Consider the following 23455-nt stretch of genomic DNA (forward strand, 5'->3'; position numbering starts at 1 on the left):
TCAAGTGGCCGGCCGTATTCGCTCGCATGTATGAGAAGAAGAGTTGAAGGCGTTCGTTTGTTCATTGTGCGGCGCAGCCCGGAACTCCGGCACCACCCCCGATCACCTGAGCCGGCGGGTTCACCATGACGGGCAAGCCCTCGTCTTCAAAAGTGAAAGTCCCAAGATTCCTTCCTCCCATCATCATCGCAAAGCTACAAAACTATCTAACCGTCCTGCTCTCTCCACGTGTAACCTCCACGTTTTCCACGGCTGAGGTTGGGACCCACCTGCCCTGCCCTTCTCCGTGGACAACCAAGAAGTGGGACCCTTGTCTCGAGCTCCCCCTGGAATGTTCCATACACTTTTTCCTGTCAAAACCCTTTTACAGAAAATAAATAAAGACCATGGAGGATGCTTCAAATTAATTTTTTCCACAAAGTCAGTTTCGAGAAAATTTAATTTCTTTGACAAATTTAAAAGGGTTGTTTTCTTTTTTGTTTATATACATATGACCAAAACTTGAGAACCAAGTTTAAGGTTGTATTTGGATGACAGTTCAAAACTATCAAAAATTTTAAGGGCCCATTTGGATGACACTAAAACTGCATTTTTGTCAAAAGAAAACATGGTTTATTTGATCGGCGATCACTTCCCCACAAACAAAAAAGACTCAGGTTGGCTAGTTGAACATTGTCTCTAACTTCAGGTTAATGCCATTTTCTTGCTTGTTTCTGTTGCTTGATCTTTACTTGCTTACAGGGAACCATGTGTGAGTGAGTATTTCATAAATCTTTCATGTAATTGGAGGTGGAGAAGATTGAGGAAACAAACTTCAAAATTGGGCCTAATGAATCCACCCCAATTTTAAAGCAGATTCCAAAAACATTCACACATTATTTCTAATAGCAAACAGCCCGCAAAGCCCGAGCACTACTTAACATAAATTTAATATCATTCTTTGCCAATAAGTAATAGGTTTGTGATGCACCAACATTTTTAGTACTTGAAGAAGAGAATTAAACTCCGTATTGGAGGAAAGGGAGAAGCATGACATGGGCGTTTTACCTGCCAACTTAACTAGCTCATGCATGAGGTGTCTGTTTCAGATGAAAGCATTGCGTGCACATGCATTATGTACCATAGTTAAAGAGCGCCTATGGACGTGATTTCAATTTCAGACCTACACAGTCTCTTCTCGTGATTGATGAGAAAAGAGGCACGAAAAGCTTCTGCTTTATACCAACTTGGAACGACCAATTACATTTTGACGCCCTCTTCTCTTCCTTAGAAGCCTTTCGATTTGTATCGTAAATTTAATCTTTGGGATTCCCAATCTAAAGAAATTAAGATGACATGACCAACAACTGATCAGCTTTGTAATTTTACCGGTTAACAACTTCGTGATTGCTTAAAATTGTGAACAGGGCAGGTAAATGCGTTGCTACGACTTATTTTGCTGATTTTGATTATAACAAAATCTTTACCAACTTCAGCCCGAACGTTTTGAGTTGAGTGATGCGAGAAACAGCCGGAGCTCTCAATCTTCCATGTATCATCATCTTATCCCAAGATGCTGACTTTTCAAACCACCATGGCGATTGGCAAGAGAATGATAGAAAAGGTGAATTAGCTTTTTTAAACAAAGCTTCGACCAATAATCGAACAAGAAGTGACATCGATCGTACCGGGTGAAAAGAGGCCATGTCCCTTGATTCAACAAGAAACGATTAAAAAAAAAACTTGAAATAGCATTAATAATATATACTGGCCATCCTTTCAGATTGACGCATTCTTTTTTTAAGTTTCTAAAATTCATCTTTCACTTTTCAGTGGCCAAGACGAATCCATCTGTTCAAGTGATCGAGTTAAGCAACAAATATGAGCCTGCCTTGTTATATAACATCATATTGGACGTTAACCATAGTTACTCAGGGATGGTTTTCAATATGAACTTCTAAATCGTATAGGTAACTTATTGAGAAACCTAGCTAGTTTTAGGTACGTCATGCCTTGGTGATGTTGAAAAAACGAAAAAAAAGAAAAGTTCTGGACACATACTTTTAGAAATCCATCGTCTAAACCTCTTAGCTTGCAAAATCTGAGTAGCTGATATTTATAGTGAAGTTCTAAGCACGACAATTGCATCAATGAACATAGTTTTGTAGGGGAAAGGAAACATCATAGGCGCAAAGAAATCACTTTCTGTCTATTGGTGGTTAAATAAAAACCTTTTTTTTTGTTAACCAACCAGTCAACTTCTAGCTTAGACAATTAATTAAAAGAGGGTGGTGAATGCTAAGGCCGATAAGTCTAAATGTTAATGAAAAAGAAAACAATAATCTCAAAAGAAGTTAACAAGCTTGTTATTAGAAAAGCTAAATTATTGAAGAGAACAAAGAAGATATTTTCTTTTTGAACACACGTCGTCTATATATGCGCAACCTTCACTCCCACTCTTCCAATAACTCTCTCTCGCTGTCTTTCGCATCGTGTGGAGGAGAGAAGGGGAAGCTTTTTGGTTGGTGGGCTGGGGGGGGGAAGGGGAGGGCGAAGAAGGAGGAGGCGGAATATGCTTCGGAGGAGCAGAAGCACCATGAGGCTCGATTCAGCGGAGCCCATGAGCCCGATTCCGGCGAGGATCAACCACCCGAGGGCGAGGCGGTCCGGCGAAGGGAACCCTGTGGGACTAAAGATCGTCATAGACGGCTCCAGCCTCGACACCAACGTGGTGATCAAGTCCAGCCTGCGTTCTCCGCCTCCGAAGCCCGTCGGCGTCGAAGGATTTCTCCCTTGCAGCTTGCCCGAGCTAAGCTTTCTCAAGGCCTGTTTTCTGTGCAAAAAACAACTGAGCCCCGAGAAAGACGTCTACATCTACAGGTGAGAATGGCTACCGTTCGCCCATCTCTTCCTTTTTTTGCTTTTTTTCGTTTGTTGGAAGGAAGAGTTTTTATTTTTCTTCTTCTCTCTTTCTCTTCCCTGTGCGTGTGTGTGAGAGAGAGGGATGCTTTTCCTTTTTAATATTTCAAAAAATGGTGCTAGCAGTGACATCCGCCATGCCAAGGGCGGTTGTTGTGTTGGGGGTGTGGACTCTGAGAAGCTGACCCACCCACACACCCTATCAGTAAAGATCACAGGCGGCGGTGGTCGCCTGTGTTTTCGGATCCCAAAACGGAACTGTCCCGGGCACGGTGTCTATGCAGAATTCCCTTTCGTCCCTCTCACCAGCTAGCTGTTCTTCCGTTCCAGGGGCGACCGGGGTTTCTGCAGCATGGAATGTCGCTGCCGTCAGATCTTCCTTGACGAACGGCGGGAGAGGTGCGCCTCTGCGCTGGACCGGGCTGCCCCACCGTGTGGATCCGGACGAAAGAAGAGCCGGACCTCTGGTCGTGGTGGGATTCCGGCAGCTGCCTGAAGCGCGTCCCCCGAGGAGAAACTCTCGCCCGGTGACCAGAGGCTAGTTCAGCCCTCACTGGCTTATGATACCAAGCCATTGGTTTAAATGTTGTAATGGTAAATACATAAAAAAAAAAAAAATCAGCAATTAACGTCTGCGTTTATTTTTTGTGCTGCACTACTCATGTTTCGGATGACGCGTAGCTCTTTCCAATTCAAATGTATTCTCTGGCTGGTTTAAATACTTTCCGGGCTCCCGCCGCCGGCGGCACAACCGTGGAGGGTTCCTCCTCCTTTGGCCTTGCCGCTTAGCCCGCAGGAGGATTGTAGTTGACTCTAATAAAACGACTGGCGCACCCAGTTTGGCTGACGGGTGTGATCAGAATGAGCGGCGTTTACGCATGTTGGTTTTGGTGTGTTTTTCTTGTGCTCAACGGGGCATCTCAACTGCATCGAGCCCAAGATTCGAGAACACGTGGCCGCCACTGGAATTGATACGAAGTTCATGACGTACGGAATCGCCATTCCAACGAATCCGGTGCGCATCGAATCAAGTCCACAAGGTTCGGGGAATTTAGATTAATACCCAATTCGTATGAATAATAATAAAAAGAAAAAGATGCATATCTTTTTCAAGGAAAAAAAAAACATTATGAATTTTTCATGCCTAATTTCGAGCATTCGGTTTTTGTAACCTTATAAAATCTGATCTGTATATGAGATCTTTTAAATTCTAAAATTTCGGGTGCGTGGTAAACTCATTTTCACGATTAGCTTCACAAATTTAAAAAATACATACAGGTTGCCGGAAAACCTAGGCAACTCCCTGAACGTTATAATCAAATTATGCGGTGATTCCAGTTGTGCAGGAATTATATTTCAAAACTTGTGTTCTGATGCATGCCTAGAAAAATCTTAAAATTCCATGGCCTGTGGAACATATTATGATTCTGTTGTGAAACGAATGTCCTGTTACTGGCCGGTGGTTACGCAAGTGGTGAAAATGCCTTCATTCCCTACGCGAGAAGATTGTGCCGGACGCGATGGTGCACGGTTCCCAGATAGCTTGGACATGAGTACGCCGATGGCATGTTGAGGGAGGGAGTTCCTCGTTCATTGCGAAGATCGTTCTGGCTCAAGGCTAACTTCAAATTTGGCAGGCAGAAACCCAAGTGAAGGAAAAAGAAAACAACTTGATCATGCGTCCGAGATGGGAAATAGGTGCAAGTGTTAATATCAGTTATCAAATTGTAGCACTGGACCATAATCAGGCAAACATGGTTGGACAAAAGATCTTTTAATGAATGCCATTAGGATGGGAGATGAGCCTTAGTTTATATACAGTGCTCAGTCAGAGGATTTTAGCCAAAACAAGGCGCAATTGAACCAAGTTTACCCAAATTTCAATACTACGGAATCAAGGTTTTCCACTAAGAGTAAGACCCCACCTGGCCTGCCTATGAAAAGAATGGGGCAGAAGAGTAGCTCTTTTCTGTGTGACATTAATCAGCAGATGCTGTATCAAAAAGTAGCATCCATTGCAAAAGGTGGGCAGTTGCTCTTTCCTGGCAAACTGCAGATACCATCAATTACGCCTTTCGTGAATTGGCTTGTTCATAAGCCGAATTTGAGGAAGCAACGTGAGACCAGGCATAAAGCCCAAGTACTCCTCTTCATCCGATGCTCACGAATTATGAACTCTGAGTACAAATCGCTTGAAAGATCAACCCAGAATCCGCCTGACATTGATCATTCGGTTACCTGCCAAAGCCGGTCTCCATCATCTGACCTTTCCTCTCTTTGCTGCCTCTTTACGATGCCATGTCATAACTTTTCCATTGTCGAGTGCAGCGAACCTTGGGATCCAGTTTCTTAAAACCATTTAATTTACAGGTAAAACTGCATATTTGGATACCGACTTTTTCTTGCATCGAAAGGTGTTGCAGCACCAAAGCTCGAAAGGCAGTAGCTAAGAATTCTGTCAGATACAAAGCCATAATTAAGACGCTTTTCCAAGGAAACGCACCTCTTGGACACGATGTTCGGAACAAGATATGATACAATTATTATCTGTTCAAGCAACAATATTGGAGTACGAAACCAATCAAGAGCTTCTGAAATTGCCTGATGTAAGTAAGAAGAACGTACCAAAATATAGCCGAGATGCGACTGTCTATTTGAAGAAATGCCACCTGCTTTCTCGAACTGAGAAGGGGGTGATTTCTTTATGGCTGATTTCAGTTTTGCATCACTGTAATAGGATACATTATCAGCATTAAGCAACTGGACATGTATCTTTCTCGTTAAGCTATGGATTCCGCCTCTCAGCAGTTGATAGCAAAACTTATAATGCACGGGCTTCCATAAGGGCCTAGTTGATGGCCACAGAAAACAGTCCATGGATTAAAAAATCCACGTAATTCCTATGCGAACTGTTCAATCAAGCAATGCAGGCAACTGATATCGACAATCCTTGACCATTTGCATCCAATGTGCATCGTTCATGAATATATGTTGCCGTCGTAGGCATGTCAATCATGCTTTATACCATTAACAAAACATTTATTAAAAAATTAATGATATAATTTGATTTTTCAAGGGCTCGTGGGGAAAACCAATCTTAATGGATGGAAGAAAGGCGTGATTCACAATCCAAAGACACCATTACAGTGGCAACCTCATGTTGTCCATAAGTCAAGTGATATGCATGATCTAAGAGTTCCCTAACCAGTCGTTGTGCACTATGTCCTAAGACATTTAAAGGAAAACCTAGAATGAGATTTTTTTTTTTTTTTGAGAAGGAATTAGATATGTAGATGCAGGCCGAGTCGTGCTCCTAATGACAAAAATTCACACCATTAGTTACTATGCTATGTTCGGCAAAAACTTTGTTAAAGTTTGAATTTCGGCCGGCCAGTAGAGATTTTGAAAATAATGTAACGGCAGGCCTACCTTCTTTACGTGTTGCTGTTGTGAGAGACTATCTACTAAGAATGACTAACTCCCATTAAGTTTTTTACATCAACTTTATACCCAGCTTCCCTTTTGTTCTTGGGAGTAGATCTATCCACATAACCAAGGCCTTATCCAGATCTATATACGATGTCTTCTACACGGAACGATGGAGAACACATCTAACCATAGGCTCATAAATGTCAAACAATGTAAATTTCTGAACATTAATGTTTATCCCCTTTTCAAAATTTGAAACGATGGTATATTTAAGGGACATTTGGTTATAATACGGAGTACTACTGCATTAGTATTTCGATGAATGTGTTCTAGAAATTGGAATGGTAAGGTAGAATTCATGTTACCAAACTCCCCGTACGTACGCTTTGGTATAATTATTAACTCCTTTGGCAAATTCAATGTTTTGTCTCATGCTGAGGCCAGCTGTTTTCAAACTGCGCGAGAGAGTTCTATACATGATTAGGCGCAACCTTATTTTTTGGAGCGCTTAGCAAACATAGACTTGTTTGTTCAAGCACAGGGGCCGAGTATCACACAGTGGCAGTCACCATACAACAATTATCTTGGCTCATTGTCATGAGACTAACCGAAGTTGGCAATCCACCCATGCCAATGAGGGTTATGTACAAGGACCATCAATGCTATATATTTATATGTACACACAGACCAGATTTTCATAAGCTAGAATTGATGGGAATTGTATACGCTCTTGATTTTAAGGAGAACGGTGGAGATTAAGATGGAAAAAAATGAAAGCTTAGTTATATTTTCAAAAGACTAAATTAAAAGCAAATTACCTCAATTAAGGAAACTTAATTGTTTCCTCATTTGAAGGGTATTTCATTCTGTTTAAGATACTATTGCGTTTCCTCTTTTTTTTTTTTTTTTTTCACTTAATATCTATTGTATGATTTTCTTAAGATCAAGGACCCAGCCAATTCTCATCAAGTATGACATATGAAGTTTGATGACTACCTACATATATATTATATTAGAAGACAACGAAAGTTCAGGTATCCAAATACATGGTCATTAGAGCTTCGGAATTGCAATATTTGGCTACCAACAAGGGAAAAGAGCGTGTCCTGTTCAAGTAAGGTCTTGAGAGAAGAGCATGTATCTAATGCTCTCTTCAACTGCAGTCTGTCAGGATAACACTGTATAATTGCACAAAAGCAACCCGAAAAGAAAGATTTTCATGCAGGCCCTATCTCTTTGGCTGAAATTTGGAGAAACGATTAGAGGAAATTATTTATGTCCAGCAACTGCACGAAGAAGGGGCTGGCAGCGTAGAGCCTGAGTGTGCCCATAGTTTTTACGGTGCTCAAAAGAAAGTTGGGCGACAACTGCAAGCCTTTTCTTTTTTCCCCTTTCACGAATTTTCAATCAATGGTCATCATGGATCGGTGGGTGGGAAAAAACACACGCATTTAATTTGTTGGTAAACTGTGAGGTGTTTTTCCTTTCTTACCATGAAAAATGTTGTAGTTATTCAATCATGTAGGTCCTATTTTAAATGCGTCAATCTCTGAAGAACAGCCAAAAGAAAATTATTTCTCGTCAGCCACATTATCGCGCAAGCCGGATCGCTATCGCTTTTCAGCGCGTTCCTCCAACAAATGTCCAAGTCATGTCATGCATTGGCCCACCACTACCAGGGGGTTGGCACTGTAGATTCATTGGCATTAACCACATGGAACAATTAATCCATGTCACTGTGACCTGCAGATCCCTTTTTTCATTTCCTCCGGTAGTTTTATGCTTGAACAGTGAAGGCGCCGAAGCAAAAGGTCATTGGTCTAATCAGCAGGACAGAGAAGCTGATGAGTTCATGGCCACGCTGAACGCAGAGATGCTCTTCTTCATTTTGGCATTAAAAAAAGAAACAGGAGGAAGCCCCACTTCCCTTAAATCCATTGGTCCTCTTTGCTGTCAGTGTCGCGGGGGAATTGATCGCTCGTTCAGACGGGCGCATAATAAGATTATTATGTGCAATCATCTGGTCACCAGGGCTGCTGCAAGTTATTTCCATGTTTGTAGCGTGCGGAGGAGAGATTTTATCTCACTAACAAAGCCAAAAGAAGAAGGCCAAATAGTCGATTGTGTATATATACATATGTATTATCAGAGAGAAAGAAAAGATCGTTGGAAGCTGTTGTTATGTCCACGTAAGAAACTAAGTTGGTGGCCCAAGAAAAAGATCTGGTTCTTTGTCGCTCGAGTTGAAGCGCGCTGAGATAGCTACAACGCCTTTAAATTAGATCCATCTTTCTCTTCTTTTCGCTTTACGTAGACAACGGTCGACTAAGGAGCAGCGCTCGTGATTCGGGCAGGTTTTGCGTAGTTCTAACAACAATCAAATCCGGTCAGCAGCCCAACACACACCAAACCAGCAACCCAAAGAACCGAAAGAAAAGAAGACTCCAAAAATTAAGACCTTCCCAACGACAAGAGAGGAAAAAAAAAAAAAGATGGATAAAATCTGGTGCAGAAAGACCCATTTCAATCTTAACACTGTTTTCTTCTTTTTCTTAATCCCCAAATCTCGTGCGAAAGCAAGGCCCTCAGAAATTTCTATGCCTCACGCTTTTCCTTTTTCTTCTTTTTGTTTTAAGTAGCAATTCTTACAACTCCAATTTGTTTTTCTTTTTTTGATTCTCATATGTTGACCTTTTTCTGCGACATATGGTTTAGCGAAAGACTGAGAAGAATGAATGCGTGCATCGACGCGCACACACAAGGAGAACCGACACCCTACCCATTTAATCTTTAGCCCTCCCTCACAGGTTTCTCTTTTGTTCTCAAATTTACTCTCTTTTTTCTTTTTTGGTATTGCCATCCCAGGAATAATGGTTTGATGATCGGGTGACTTTAATTGTTTCTAGTGGCTATCGGTTTTGGGGAGGCTAGGGTTTACGCTGTCGCTTTGCTTCTTCTTCCAGGGGTTTGCTGTTTTTTTTTTTTTTCTCTTCTCCCTCTATCACGGTTCTTCTCTTCCATTTGTTCCGTTTCTCTCGTTCCTGATTTATCTATTCTGTTTGCTGCATACTTTTGGCCGGGATTTTGTTTTTCTGTTTGTTGCCGTTGGATGTAGATTGTAGAATGAGTTGCTAGGGTTGCGTTTTAAGGGCTTGGACGGGAGGGAAGAAAGGGGATCCGGGGATCCTGGTGGGAGGAGGAAGATAGTTCGGGTGATTGATTTCGAGGGAAGAGGAGACTTTTGAGGGTTCTCTTGTGGATTTTGATTGTGAAGGGGGAAAGGCAGTGCATCTGGATTGACGGCCATTCTTTTTGTCTTAAGTTTTGGACAACTTTAAGTTTTTTCTTTGTTTTTCTGGAGGGGGGTCTAGTTGCATTTGGTTCCTTGACTGGGACACTTCTTTAGCTTTCCAAAGTAGGTGCACGAGTTGGGATTTTTGTGGTCCGTTCGGTTTCTGCTGGTGTTGTGAAGTTTGGATCTTCAGGTGCATGTTAATGGTTCTCGCGTTGGGCATAGAGCTTGTTCAGATGTATTACGTTTGCTTCCTCGATATTGCATTGTCTGCTGAACGGTGCATCTGTAAAGAGGTTGGGTGGTTTTAGGTTCTTTGGTTGGCTTTTGGTTTTAAGCTGCTTGAGATTTGGAGTCGTCTACACGAATGTCTGAAGCTGATATAAGAATTTAGTTCTTTCTCAAATTTGAGGGAGGAGGACAGCATATATTTTCTTGGTGGCATGTATAGAAGATGTGGCAAGTTTTAGGAAATTCTGCTCTTCAGAAACGCAAGTGCACCATTGTGGCTGTGTTCTGCGGGAGAGGTATCCATAAGAAAGCATATGAGGCTGAACGAGAGGGTTCAGTTTACAAATTTCCTGATCTTGTTTCTGCAGGGAACCTAGAGGTAAGTACTTTCGTTTTTATCTTCCTATTTCTGTAATTAAACTATGCGTGAGTCTTACAATTAGGTACCAGCTTCTTGTGCATGTGTTTTACTAGTAAGTATATGAGCTATAATATTTTTGATCTTTGAAGAAATAGTAGTTCTAGCCTATTAAAGGGTTTACGTATCAGAGTTCACTTGAATTTCCTAGTGTATCTTCAATACCGTTTCTTCCTTCTCTATTAAGAAACAAGTTGAAAATGCTGAGAGCTAGATTTTGTTCAAGTTGTTCTCCTTCTGTTCCCAATCTTCCTTTTCTACAATTGACTAATGTCAATGTGTTTTTCCAGTGTAAATTCTGCCTTGTGGTGAGATATAAACTATTGGAGAATTTGAACTAAAACGTTTTTCAGATCTTAAATGCTTATCTTTTTTGATATGCTAGTCCATTAAATCTGTTCTACGGGAAAAATTTGGCCTCCTTCAAGGTTTTGAAATTCTATTGTTGTTTATGCTGTCTCTATGGCTTAATGTATGCTTAAGCTTCAACTTTGATGGTGCTTATTGAGTAAATATTACAGGTTCATACCCTAAATAATCCCGGTATTGATGAATTTAGACACACTGTAAAATCGCTGGAGCCTGATTTTGTTTATCTGCAAGGAGCAAGGTCCAATGAAGAGGAGGAGATTGGTTCTCTAACATGGGGAGATGTTGATTTATCAAATGCTGATGCAATAACTGACCTCTTCGCTTCAACGCTGCCAACAACTGTAGGTTCTCCTTTTCAGCGGTGCTACATCACCCATATATGAAGTGTATCTCCAGTATCTTAAATCTTCATGGCGCATCAATATCTTCAAGTGCAATCTTGTTTGATATCCATCTCATGGCTCAACTAGACACCTAGAGGGTCTCATGACAAAAGAGTATGAATTAAGATTCTGTGCTCATAGCCCTTGCCCCAGGAAAGGACAAAGTTTCATTTTCACAGTCTCTGCCTTTTGGATCTTATGTGCAACATTTGGATATGATCTACAGAATAGTGGCTTAATTAATTGTCTCAGCTTAGCAAGACATGCTTGTGAGATTGAAATGGAAAAGATACTAGTGTAGTTTTTTCTCTATGTTCTGAAATCTGTCTAACGTATTCAAATAGAGAATACCCACATACTGACAGAATTATACAGGTTGGAATTTGTGCTATTAGGTCGCATGATATTCTTTTTCTTAGGCCACTAACAAGTCTTCTTAGTTCACTTGTGGCTGATATAATCAGCTATAGCTGTCACTCTGGGCTGAGTGCTAAATCACTGAGTTTAAGGCATTGCCATGAAGCTCAATTAAGGTCTAAGAAGGGAGGCAGTTCATTTTTTTTGTCTCCAATTTCTGTATATATGACAAGAATGTGGAGAGTAACTCTTCATCTATTACTTGTTCTAAGTGTTTGGGAATGTGATGCAGGTGTATTTAGAATTTCCAAATGGTGAGAAGTTGGCAGAGGCCCTTCAGTCGAAGGTACAAGTAAATTTTCATTTAGTGCTTTTACTTGTTCAATTTCTTTGATTCTTCAGATGTATTCCCTCGTTGTACATTTCTTTTGAAGGATTCCATTTTCTGTGAGAAAAGATTAAATATCTATCCTCTTTCCTGCAAGAGGATTGTTATGGTTCCTTTTAAAACATAAGGTCCTGATGCGGCTTATGGTTTTCTTTGATAGGGTATTCCATATGTCATCTATTGGAAAAATGGATTGTCATGTTATGCAGCATCTCACTTTTTCCATGCAATGGTTTCAGTTCTACAGAGGTACGTGTTCCCTTGCTTAGCAGTTGTTTTTTTTTTTTTTCAAAAATATTTTGGGACTGATGGTTTCTTTTTTCTCAAATGTGTGGTGGTGACACATTTGTTCTAAAAATGACAGTTCCACTTGCCATATCTGGGATGTCTTTCAGCTGGCTATTGCATCCTTCAGACTGTACTGTGTACAAAACAGTCGTGGGTCCACAAATAGCCAAAAGGTTAGGGCTAAGTTTGGTCCTCGGCTTCTTGGAGAGTCACCCAAGATTGCTACTAGAGATTTGAATGAGGGAGAGGGATCGCCTAGTGAACTTCCTGCTATCAAAATATATGAGGATGAAGTGACCGTGAGATTTCTTTTTTGTGGAGTTCCACGTGCACTGGTATGCAATGCAATATTATTCATTCACAGTTTCTGCTGTATTTTGAATGTCAGGCTAGTACAATCAGTTAAGCTCACGTCTAGCACATCCTGAATGGATGTGTTTAGCTTCTGGAAATTATCTTGTGGTTATATGGTGTTTATCTCTACCTTTATCCAGGACGGTGGCCATCCTGAATGGAGGTGTTTAGCATGTCTTTCTGTTGTTGATTGCTCATCAACTTATGCTTTTACCTGTAAAAGAGTTCATAAATTTTTTGTCTCCTTGATTTGGGAGGCCCTTAAATTGCACAAAAGCTTAGATGATCCGAAATCCACTTTTACTAGATAAAGCTTGTAAATCACATCTATAAGGCTGTCTAAACCATCCAAAATTTTCATTATAGGAATGCGTATACTTATAAGTTTATTCCCTTGCAGGATGCATCTTTGCTGGGTTCTTTAGAAGATGGTCTCAAGGCTCTTCTTAATATTGAGGTGAGCTGGTTATAGACATTCTTGCTCTAACTTTCACTTAGGTTCCAATATTGCTTGGTGATATGCTTGGATGTATGTACCACTAGTCTACACATTCTGGTGACTGTCCACCCCTGGAGTCTGGTCATGCTAGACATGATGTGGTGGTTTAATCCCATGCTCTCTTTGCAGCCTTTCCCTAAGCAGTTTCTGTTGGAACTGTATGCATAGGTGGATTAGCTATGGTTGCAAGTTCAACTGGCTCCCCTCAACAATCATTGAGTTGTATAAACCTTTTGGGGTTACCAACATCTACACCAGGAACTTTTAAATCCAGTTTTATCTGGCCAGGCTGGTCTCAGTGGATACTGATGGGAAGTCGTATGGGAAACACTATGTTTGGATGTTTAATTGTGTGTGTCACATGTAATTCCTACACAATTCATTTTATATACATTAATCATGGTTGAGATTCATGATTTTGTTGAGGATATGGTTTGCTTAATCAAGTTTATGGTATCACTATGACTAGTAAAAGGGTGTTGGATTTACTCCATTCGAGAAAAGGGACAGTGGAATATTATGCTGTATTTTGCATCTATTTAGGCTAACTAGTATAAATGATATCTGTTTTATTTAGTGTTTTAGCTTTTAATTTATATTATTATTATTATTTTTATCTTGTGCTTGTTTCTTGTATGTTTGGTTTTAACTTTCAACTTGTCTTATGCTTAATGCCTCAGATACGTGGGAGCAAACTGCAGAACAGAGTGAGGTGACTTTTTGCTTCTCTACTGCATACTTTTACATCTTGACATCATGCACTAATAATTAATGTCACTGAAAACTTTAGAATGGATAAACCTCCACACGGAGGTTGGCTTATTTCTCTCTATATTCTCATAAGAAAGATGCAGGCACCATTGGGCGATGTGCCAAATGGAGAGCTCTAGAGTGCTTAAGCATAGGAACTAATTTTGAACCTTTTTTTTTAATATACTGAAGGTATTGTTAGTTTTCCATTAAACAAGTTATCTCCATGAACCACTTATCTTATACCTGTTTTGGATCTTCAATATAGTTGTCTTACTAGTATTGAGCTTTCTGAAAATTTGTGATTGTAAGTATGGGCATAATTTTCTCTGATAGAATAGAATTTATGTTGGCGTGCTTGGTGAATATTCTAGCTTGAATTATATATATTGTTTATTCTGGTTCACTGTCTTAATGCAGGGGCAGTATTGCTAACTTGTGCATTTAGTAACGTCCAGAAATTGAATGGCTTAGCTTTGACCTTCTGTGGAATGCTGTGGTTTTTTATTAACGTTAAGCTGTAGTTTTGCATAGTTGTGTGCTTTTTCTGTTCCTTGAACATCGATATTGTCCTTAACTCCTTATCTCAGCTTGTGGTATTGCTATGACAAGATAGTGTTCTTTTACCCTTTCTCTTCCACCCTAGCATGATAGGACCTATTACAGCTGTTTCTCTGGTTGAATGCTTGCTAGCCAATACCTTCGAACCACTTTTCTGATATACATATTTTTCACTCTCAGTTCATAGGCTAAGCCTTTGAGTTACCTGTTAGCAATTTCTGATGGTTTAGGTTTTGATTTACCCAAACACGCAAATTGGAAGTCAAGAACTGGTTGGTCAAGGCCTTAAGAAAGGCGTACAGGACTAGTCAGTCCAAGTCAGTTGACTATTCCCCATACACACAAATATGTATATGTGTGTGTGTGTGTGGAGAACCAGAAATGGAAACGTGTGGTGTGGCATATCTGACTTACGTTATCTAGCAAAACCAAAGTTAGAAAAGCAAAACTAGCTACATGTAGAGAGGATGGGTGCGACTCACTTATTAGTAGGTGGATTAGTCATCCAACCAGTCACTGATGAAATAGTGACTAGGCAGTGGTTTCATACCAGGGATAGCACACAAGAATCTCCCACAAGGCTAAAGGCATTAAGAACGTCAGTTGGGATAAAATTTGGAAAAAATGTAAGGTGGCCTGAAATTTGTGCTTCAGCTCATTCCCTCATGGAAGCAGTCAGAAGTCAGATGTCAGACTTAAATGGTAAATAATACAAAACACCAATAAAAAAACATAACTAGTTGAGCTTCTAGTTCGTTTCCTTTCTTGAGAAACTGTTTCCAAAATGCAGTTTTTGACAGTTTCTGGTAGTTCTTGAGCATTCCATGGCAGCAGCACTATCAACGTGCTCATCATCTCGGCTTTCTAGCACTCGTGCGTTTTGAATGTGCTTTGTCAACATCCAACTCTGATAATTTATTTGTTTTTTTTTTCTATATTTTGTCGACAGTGCTCCTCCTCCTCCTCTTGCTGCTGGAACTCTTTCTCGTGGGGTTATCACAATGCGATGTGATATGTCCACTTGTGGTTCTGCTCACATATCACTCCTAGTGTCGGGTAGCGCTCAGACTTGTTTTGATGATCAAGTACTTCTTCCTCTACCTTAAATTTTATTTTTGATTAATCTTTTTTTACAAATTGTTTTTCAATTTCTGTTGTAAGACTTTTCAGATATTGAGTTTTAATAAGGTGGTGTATTTTCCTATCAGCTGCTGGAGAGCCATATTAAGAGTGAGCTTATTGAGAAAGGTCAGCTGGTTCATGCGGTGCCCCACAGTGATGGAGCAAAGGCATTGTTATGTGATCCCCGTAGATCTACATCAGTTGCATGTGGAGCCAATGTTTTTGAAGTTTGTGTGAAATTATCGTCATGGGCTGCCCAGGTTGCCTTCTTTCCTAGCTTTTTTGAGTATTGTTGCTGCTATTACTTCTGTAGCAGTTACTGTTTTTATTTCTCTGTTTGCTGGTCACCTGTTGCTTTATTGAAGAGAACCTCTGGGAATCAGGATACCTTTCTCAGGTGGTGCAATGGATGAGGTGTTATCTTTGTCTACCTATGCCATACACATCTGCCACGAAACTTATGTACTGAAATGAATTTTCCAATTGCATAGCATAATCTTGGAAGGAGATTTAATGTTGTTGCTTGAAGAGGTGAAGTAATAATATTGACTAGCCGAATAGTTTTTTGGCACCGTGGCTTGCAGGTAGATTCTATATAGTACGTAAGTAAAGAGTAGTTCAGAGTTTCATGTTTTTGTACAACTGCATGCTTCTTTTTAAAAGCAGGGCATGTGTGATTTCATATTTACTTTTTTCTTGTGTGGAAATTGGTCTACTTTTCTTGAAACCTGTGTTTGTTAGACTTTCTTTACCTGAGACTGCGTGATTATGATGGTCGGTATGTCTTGTGAGGCATTGAATAGGTTTGCTGTTACCTGAGGATCTGGTGGTTTAGGTTTCTTGTATTGATGACGCCATGTGAACTAAAAAGTTATTTTGTTAATTTCTATCCAGGTTTTAAAGCAGGTTGCTCCTGAATTTTCTTACCGCAGCTTGGTTGCACTTGGCATTGCAAGTGTTCAGGGTTTAGCTGTTGCTTCTTTTGGGGAAGACGATGCTGACCGGTTTCTATTCTTCTGTAATGACAAATCCAAGGATACTGTGGCACTAGACTGCTATGTGGAGATGCCAAACTGGCTAAGACCTCCTGCACCTTGTCGGAAAAGGCCTTCTTTGCTACGAGTCTTGAGGCCTTCCATGAATGGTAATCCAGTTGATAATGAGGCTTCTAGAGCTACAGGTACTGACCTGGACCAGGATGTCCGTGTGGACATTGAGGCATCAGAGAACAGGTGTATTGCCTTGATGCCTAGTAAACAGAGACTAAAAGTTCCTGCAATGAGGCCTGTTCCACGGACAAAGAAAAATAAACTGTTACCCTTTTCTGGTGCTTCTGAAGTTGAGCCACAAGGAAATTCTACTTCAAACTTTCCCACTGTACCCCCCTTGAAGCTCAATAATGTATCATCTGCTCCTGTCCATCGGAAGTCCTCAAACTCTTTCCAGGCACAGCAAGTTATTTCATTGAATCCCTTGCCACTCAAGAAACATGGATGCAATAGATCTCCCATACACGAGTGCTCTGAGGTATTAAATCCAGTGTGTGACAATTTGCTAAAAATTGTAGATCCTTCCATGTATTAAGGTGTCTTTACTCAATTATAAGCTTGGGATTTGGATGATGCAAATAAATAAATGGTTATTTGACTAGTAACTAAGATTTGGCTGGGTTATGGCTGTGTTTAACTGAATGTGTTGGCGGGTAACTGTCTGTTCCATATAAAAAATGACTGAATTAGCTGGAGACCTGGGCTGGAGGGTTTTCCATGTATTTCTTTATCATTCTTTTCTGTAACTCCTAAGCAATTGAGTTTTATGGTATGGTCTAATATGATGGTCCATGAATTGTTTGTAATTTTTTATTGCTGCACAAACTGCAACATCTTTTCTATTGGAGAGAGCGAGTCTGTTGGTGATATTTTTGTGAACGTTAGGATTTACATAAGCAGGGGTATTTGTGTGACTTGTTTAGTTACTTCCTGCAGTGTGGTTAGTACATTGAAGAGAAGCTGTTGAATTGGCTTTAGTTTTTAATTAGTTTCATTTCTCATTTCTTAGACCTAGTGGCATCTAGTTAAGGTTTTTGTTATCAGAAAATTAAATTAATATTTGTCATTTGGCTAATTTTGCTGTCTTCCCATTGTCTGGACTTTTTGCACATTGGATCATCTAGAATTTCAACTCTGTGCCACATTTTGGCAGGAAGAATTTTTGAGGGATGTTATGCAATTTCTGATTCTTCGTGGGCATACTCGACTTGTTCCCGCTGGTGGACTTGCTGAATTTCCTGAAGTCATACTTAATGCCAAACGCCTGGACCTTTACAATCTGTATAGAGAGGTGAAGTATCTATTTTCTGATTTGTGCAACTCATTTCAGCCACTTAGTCAATTCTTTCCCATTACCATGGATCTGTTTTCGTTTTTATGTATTGGACGATGATGATGATTGATTTTTTCTTGGTATTTTCTCTTTGTGGAAAAGATAACCCATTTCTCTTTAATTTTTTTACATTGACCATGCTAGTTGTAGATCCGATATGTAAATATTCGGCTTTTTGTGGATGAGTTTCTTTATCATAAGGAAGGAGAATAGCATTTCTATGTTAATAACTAGTCTAAGACTTGGTGCTCAAACTGGAAACAAGATTGTTGCTTTTGTCTCAAGGACTGACATTTCTTTTGGAGTATGAGTATCATTTAGCCTATGTGACAATCATGTTTAGCAAAAATGACTTAAAGTGGCTATATGGATTTTCTACGGTAATATATTTGACCAAAGTAATGCATTTTACACTTCTACTTTGATATTGATATCATCACGTGTGAATAGGTTGTCTCAAGGGGAGGCTTTAATGTTGGGAACGGCATTAACTGGAAAGGACAAGTCTTCTCAAAGATGCGGAATCATACCACGACTAACCGAATGACTGTATGTTATGCTTCCTTCAATTGCTGGAAAGAGAAAAGGGCAAAAGAAGATTCCTGTATACCTAACTTTTTTTTCTACTATATACTATGAAGTTTTAGATTTACTGGAGCTGATTAGGTGATAAGAGTTTCTGTCGTCGAGTACACCAATTAGACACATTGTCTATTATGTGCCTTTGCACTTTGGTCTTCACTAATTACTTGGTTGAAGATCAACAGATCCCTAGGTTTCTGTAATTTGGACGTCTCTGGAGTCTTGAAAACATTATATGAATGGCAGTTCTGAAATTTATTTAGATCTAAGAGTTTCTGCCCGAAGGTGGGAACATTATATGTGCTTAATCCCCCATGTGTGTTGTTTTTATGCAGGGTGTTGGGAATACACTAAAAAGGCATTATGAGACATATTTGCTTGAGTACGAGCTTGCACATGAGGATGTTGACGGAGAGTGCTGCTTACTCTGTGGAAGGTATGATGATATTTTTCTTATTCAAGAAGGATTATGATGAACACGCATTCTTATATTAAGAGCATGGAAATGTTGTGAAGTACAGCACAAATTGATTGACCTAGGAGCTATTAAACATTGTTTTGTGCTTTTGAAGTATTTCAAGCATGTATGCTGTCTGTTTTGCAGTAGTGCAGCTGGTGACTGGGTCAATTGTGGAACATGCGGTGAGTGGGCACATTTTGGCTGTGACAGACGGCAAGGTTTAGGTGCATTCAAGGTGACAATCTACATTCCGTCCTTTATAAATAGAATGCCAGTATGCTTCTTGGTTCTATTATAGATAAAAATGCTAGTTTCTTCTGGATTCTGATTTGTTCATCTGTGTAGGACTATGCAAAAACAGATGGACTGGAGTACATTTGCCCCCGATGCAGCCTGACCAATTTTCGCTCGCAATCAGGGCGTAAGCTTCAGAAAACTGCGGATGCATACTCGTAGGCGGTGATGTTGCCTAGCTCAAAAATTTTCGTTGCATAACCACGTCCAATTCTTTCCGTTATGTGAGAGGCTCCGGTTTTGGTCCAGTTCATATTGTATCATAAAAATTATATTTTAATAATCATATTCACCATCATATAGGTAGTTTCCTTGTGCAAATGTGTAAAGTGAAACTTGTGCAATTCTGGGAGTATTCCCTATGTGCCTTTTATTCAAGCAATCTTTTCAAATTTTCTTGCTATTGTTTGTGTGGGTGTGGAGAGAGAAGGAGAGCATTCATAGCTGGGAGCATGTGTGCGCGTTCATTAAGCTAAATTTGTCCAGTGCGGTTTCTAAGTTGGTAGTGATTCAAGTCAAGGTCCTAGTAGGTTCGAACATGATGTATTGAAATCTGACTATACACCGTTTTGGTGTGTCGCTAAGGACTAATACCCAGTGGAATCAGATTGCAGAACTTTTCTAGAAGAATCTACTCGAGCCTTCCTTATTTGGTCAGGATCCCCTCTACTGCTGATTTTTGTCTCACCGTTGGTCTCTCATGAATAGGTGCAGAAGGAAGCCTGTAAAATTAAATGCACATTCAAGCAATTCAGTACAACCTAATATTTTCTCACAGCTTCTCTCTCGTGTCATCAACAGGGTCAGGTATTAAGCGGCTTTCCGATTTCTAATAAGATCTTAAGTGCACTTTCACGTTTTAAATAATTAATACCTGTATTTCAGTTTAGAAAATGGCAGTTCCAAGATTATTGCGGCTTATTAAAAGGATGGGACACATTCTTTACTGTACCAGTGTGAACGGTGAAGAAACTGAGGATTTTTTTTTTTTGAAATTGCGACCCTTTTGCATCGCAAAGTATTCTACAAGACACCTATTCAGTAAAAAGATCTGGCCAAAAAAGCCCGACATGGCGATGCTGAAAATGAGCTATGTAAAAGGCTGTTGATCTTCTCACTGCTGTAAAGCATTACATCTCGCTTCTGTGCTTTGTTATGGCAATTGGTATAGTGAAATATCTAGGAGGCCATACATGTTAATTTTGATTGTGGAAATGGTGCTTGAGCCAGATCCCTGAAGGTTCAGGTGCTGACATCACATGCGTGTACCCATGCAAACCCAACAAATTTACAAGGACGCAAGAGCAACAACAGGGTAAAACAGAGCGAACGAGGACCCTAGCCCGAAATTGGAAATATTTAAATAGCAAGAGTTAAGCTAGCGACGAATGAGATAGTGAGGCGGAACTTGCTACTGTATCAAGAGATGATATGTACTGTTTGTACATAAAATATAACTGGAAGTTTGAATTCTAAGTTGTTTTCTTTCAATGAAATCATGTGGACATATTGAACATGTGAAACAGGTGTTCTCGGTCACATATGGCAATATGATCGTGCGACCTGCAAGCAATACATATATGTATGTATCTGTTAGTGTAATATAGTGGTTTAGCCTGCAAATATATATATAAAAAAAAAGTGAATTCATCGTGCCCTAGATCACAATTCATTTTAATAAGTTAACAATATTCAAATTTTCAACACATGAAGCTATTGAATGTACTGGACTGAGCCTTCTCACTAAGCTCCATAATTGAATTAAGCCTCTTTCCTGGGGATTTCTATTTGCTGGCAGTAAACATAAACATCTGTATAGTGATCTTTCCCTCCTGTATGTATTTACCAAATTTGACCAGCTGCTTTCTCATATATGCATGCCCCATTAGTCGAATCACTCTGGCCTTAGACAATATTCTAAAGTTGCAAGACTAACACACCATCTTTGAATCCAATCAAAAGTTCATAAGGACAACAATAGATTAGATACATTTATGGGTATAAAATCATGCATCTCCGAGGAGTCCTGCAATCTAGAAATAGAGATCATTCTCCATTACCATTTTGGTCAATTTATCTATAAGCGCAAAATACATGTTATGTCTCATGTACCATGGCAAGCCCCAACTCAGAATTATGAGTTTATGCAGACAATGAAGATATACATTCGCGGTACATATCACCAAGAGTTAGAGAGTTGACTTGGCTTCTCAAAGATGTCCATCTGACTAAAATAATTTCGGCCCTCCAACCTGGTTGGCAAGTCTACATGACTTACGAGGGGCATATTTTAATTCACAAGACATCACGTTGATCTAATAAAGGCGACGTTTCAAATAAAAAAAATATATAAAATGCTAACAACTCACAATATAATTAACGCATCTCAGTTTATGGATATATCAGTTTACAAAACCGTGTCTTGCTATTAACTAGCATTTATTGGTCTTGTTCATTCCATCTCAGCTTACATATCACACAATGCATGATGCAATGGGTTTGTGTCAGCAAACGATCTTGACATGGGTGTGTGCCTTTCCGGTGTTTTGAGGTACATTGTGGCTTACAAACGGTCATCTTTACTCATATGATTATATGGAGGCTTGTGACGCTGCATGTTATAACGCTACTCTACCAATGCCATTTATCTCAACAATGAACGGACAACCAATTTTTCATTGACTCTTATACTTCCATATGATATGGTGTCATGCATCATGTATGTCAAGTCATCCTTTAAAAATATTTATCCCACCTTGCTCCTGGAAGCCTGATGAATTGGAGTGCCCATTCCACCCTAACCTGCATTGTGAAGGAGATGCATCCCAAGATCATGATCATGCAGATGCTTCTGATAATTCTCCTCTCCCCTTTTTATGTTACTTGCGAATGCGGCTTCAGATTCTGCTACAATTGTGGATCACAATGTCCGTAGCACATATAATTATTGTGGTTCTGTCAGTGTTATCCCTTACAAGCAATCTGTTCTCTCTACTTGTTTCCTGTAAAGAAGCAGGCAAGCTGGGGCTTGGTAGACTTCGGTCAGATTTAAAATAATCATCAACTTCTGAGATCGTTTGACCTGCATGCAGGATGAACTTAAACTTGGTGCATATTTCTTTTCTTTGGTTTATAATTCCAAAATGCAGCTGAATTAAAGCATTGATTTAATTCACTTAAAGTGATGATGACCCAGCGCGTGGAGTTTGCGAAAGCACTTGCTGAGCATATCCTCCCCACAAAAAAAAAAAAAAAAAAGAGCTTGCTTGTCTTGGGAAACTAGAAACAAAGCAGGTTTTAGATAAGAATGTCTTTCTTAGACACAGGAACTAAGTAGAGTTTTGGTTTTTGGGCACTGTTTGTTATGGAAAGGGTCCTTTTAAAAGTTACAACTCGGAGATGTTACGGTTACTTACCTACGTATCCTTTTTGCTGATTTGATTCGATCGGAAAACCTTTACTATGAAAATTTTATTCTCCAAACAGCTACGAATCTCTCTCTCAACCAACTCTGTCTGGCTTCATTTTCCTATTTCTGTACCTTGCGCCCGCTCCTAGCTTCTTGTAGGATGTGGCTTTCTTGTGTATTATGCGGTTTCTTTTCTCTTCTTCTTTTTTGTATGTAGGAGACTTTTTGTTTTCAAATTTTGGTATGCATTCCTATTTTATCTCTCTCCCTCTCTGTGTGCACCTTACACTCTTTTTCTTTTTTTTTTTAAACTACATAAACGTTATATTTCTCACCGCATGCATCTATAACTATTTGTCACGCCTTTTGTAAGCATTAGTAAAATGATATCGAAAACAATAAATTTTTATATTGTGCCTCAGTAATTCATCACCACTCTTGTTGGATAAAACACTTTAGACATTGGCTACGCTGGCATTTGTCAAATTGGATGATGGCAATATTGGACCGCACTAACACATTTCCCTACTCACTTTAGGACTATATATAAATTTTCAGCTTCCAATTTTTCAAAGGTTGTTTTGTTTGACCATATAATCGAGTTCTTCGTTCAAAAACCACATAAGTTGCTCGCGCCTTTGTGATTTATCTCTAGAAAATTGACGATACAGCTTATGTGTGATCTCTTTCTCTCTCCACGTATTCTTTTAATTTATTCCAACTCGACGGACGTACAAATGCGTTCTGCCATGTATCCTGTAAAAGAAATCATGTGCGTTTACCATTTAGTATTTATGAAAGAAGACATGCAAATTCATCGTATATCAACTGCGACGAATGTATCTATGATTCTTTATGCTAGGATTTGTATGATATGAAGCGACATGAAAGTAAGTACGTACTTGGGAAACTAACACATATATTTGTTTAGCTATTCTCACTCAACAACAAAAATGTGGAGGCTTGTGCCCCACAAATGTGTATGA

General features: G+C 39.7%; 2 protein-coding genes across 4 annotated transcripts; both read left to right on the plus strand.

Moving 5' to 3' along the window:
- Nucleotides 1-2462: 2462 nt before the first annotated feature.
- Nucleotides 2463-3777, plus strand: LOC116264508 (FCS-Like Zinc finger 17-like). 2 transcript variants are annotated; one of them, XM_031644779.2, is made up of 2 exons: nt 2463-2859; nt 3025-3222. In XM_031644779.2, exons 1-2 carry the CDS (start codon nt 2552-2554, stop codon nt 3209-3211), a joined length of 495 nt encoding a protein of 164 aa, XP_031500639.1. In that variant the 5' UTR covers nt 2463-2551; the 3' UTR covers nt 3212-3222. The 2 variants fall into 2 exon arrangements, with proteins under 2 accessions (XP_031500639.1, XP_031500640.1); XM_031644780.2 differs by lacking the exon at nt 3025-3222 and adding an exon at nt 3229-3777 and having other exon boundaries at nt 2470-2859.
- A 4723-nt stretch (nt 3778-8500) lies between these two features.
- Nucleotides 8501-19463, plus strand: LOC116264061 (AT-rich interactive domain-containing protein 4). 2 transcript variants are annotated; one of them, XM_031643995.2, is made up of 16 exons: nt 8501-9134; nt 9234-10229; nt 10790-10981; nt 11673-11726; nt 11929-12017; nt 12133-12391; nt 12811-12867; nt 13590-13621; nt 15170-15305; nt 15429-15602; nt 16237-16869; nt 17545-17682; nt 18175-18273; nt 18642-18742; nt 18911-19001; nt 19112-19463. In XM_031643995.2, exons 2-16 carry the CDS (start codon nt 10074-10076, stop codon nt 19220-19222), a joined length of 2322 nt encoding a protein of 773 aa, XP_031499855.1. In that variant the 5' UTR covers nt 8501-9134; nt 9234-10073; the 3' UTR covers nt 19223-19463. The 2 variants fall into 2 exon arrangements, with proteins under 2 accessions (XP_031499855.1, XP_031499854.1); XM_031643994.2 differs by having other exon boundaries at nt 8501-10229.
- Nucleotides 19464-23455: the final 3992 nt, after the last annotated feature.

Source organism: Nymphaea colorata, chromosome 11 (genome assembly GCF_008831285.2).
Source record: "Nymphaea colorata isolate Beijing-Zhang1983 chromosome 11, ASM883128v2, whole genome shotgun sequence".
NCBI classification, from domain to species: Eukaryota; Viridiplantae; Streptophyta; class Magnoliopsida; order Nymphaeales; family Nymphaeaceae; genus Nymphaea; species Nymphaea colorata.

What these genes read in the sequence shown, in the direction of transcription:
- LOC116264508 (XM_031644779.2), top strand. Translation starts at nt 2,552, where the DNA reads ATGCTTCGGAGGAGCAGAAGCACCATGAGGCTCGATTCAGCGGAGCCC. An exon ending in AAAGACGTCTACATCTACAG is followed by an intron (nt 2,860 to 3,024) that starts GTGAGAATGGCT and finishes TGGTGCTAGCAG; the next exon opens with TGACATCCGCCATGCCAAGG.
- LOC116264061 (XM_031643994.2), top strand. Translation starts at nt 10,074, where the DNA reads ATGTGGCAAGTTTTAGGAAATTCTGCTCTTCAGAAACGCAAGTGCACC. An exon ending in TTTACAATCTGTATAGAGAG is followed by an intron (nt 17,683 to 18,174) that starts GTGAAGTATCTA and finishes ACGTGTGAATAG; the next exon opens with GTTGTCTCAAGGGGAGGCTT. An exon ending in CCACGACTAACCGAATGACT is followed by an intron (nt 18,274 to 18,641) that starts GTATGTTATGCT and finishes GTTTTTATGCAG; the next exon opens with GGTGTTGGGAATACACTAAA.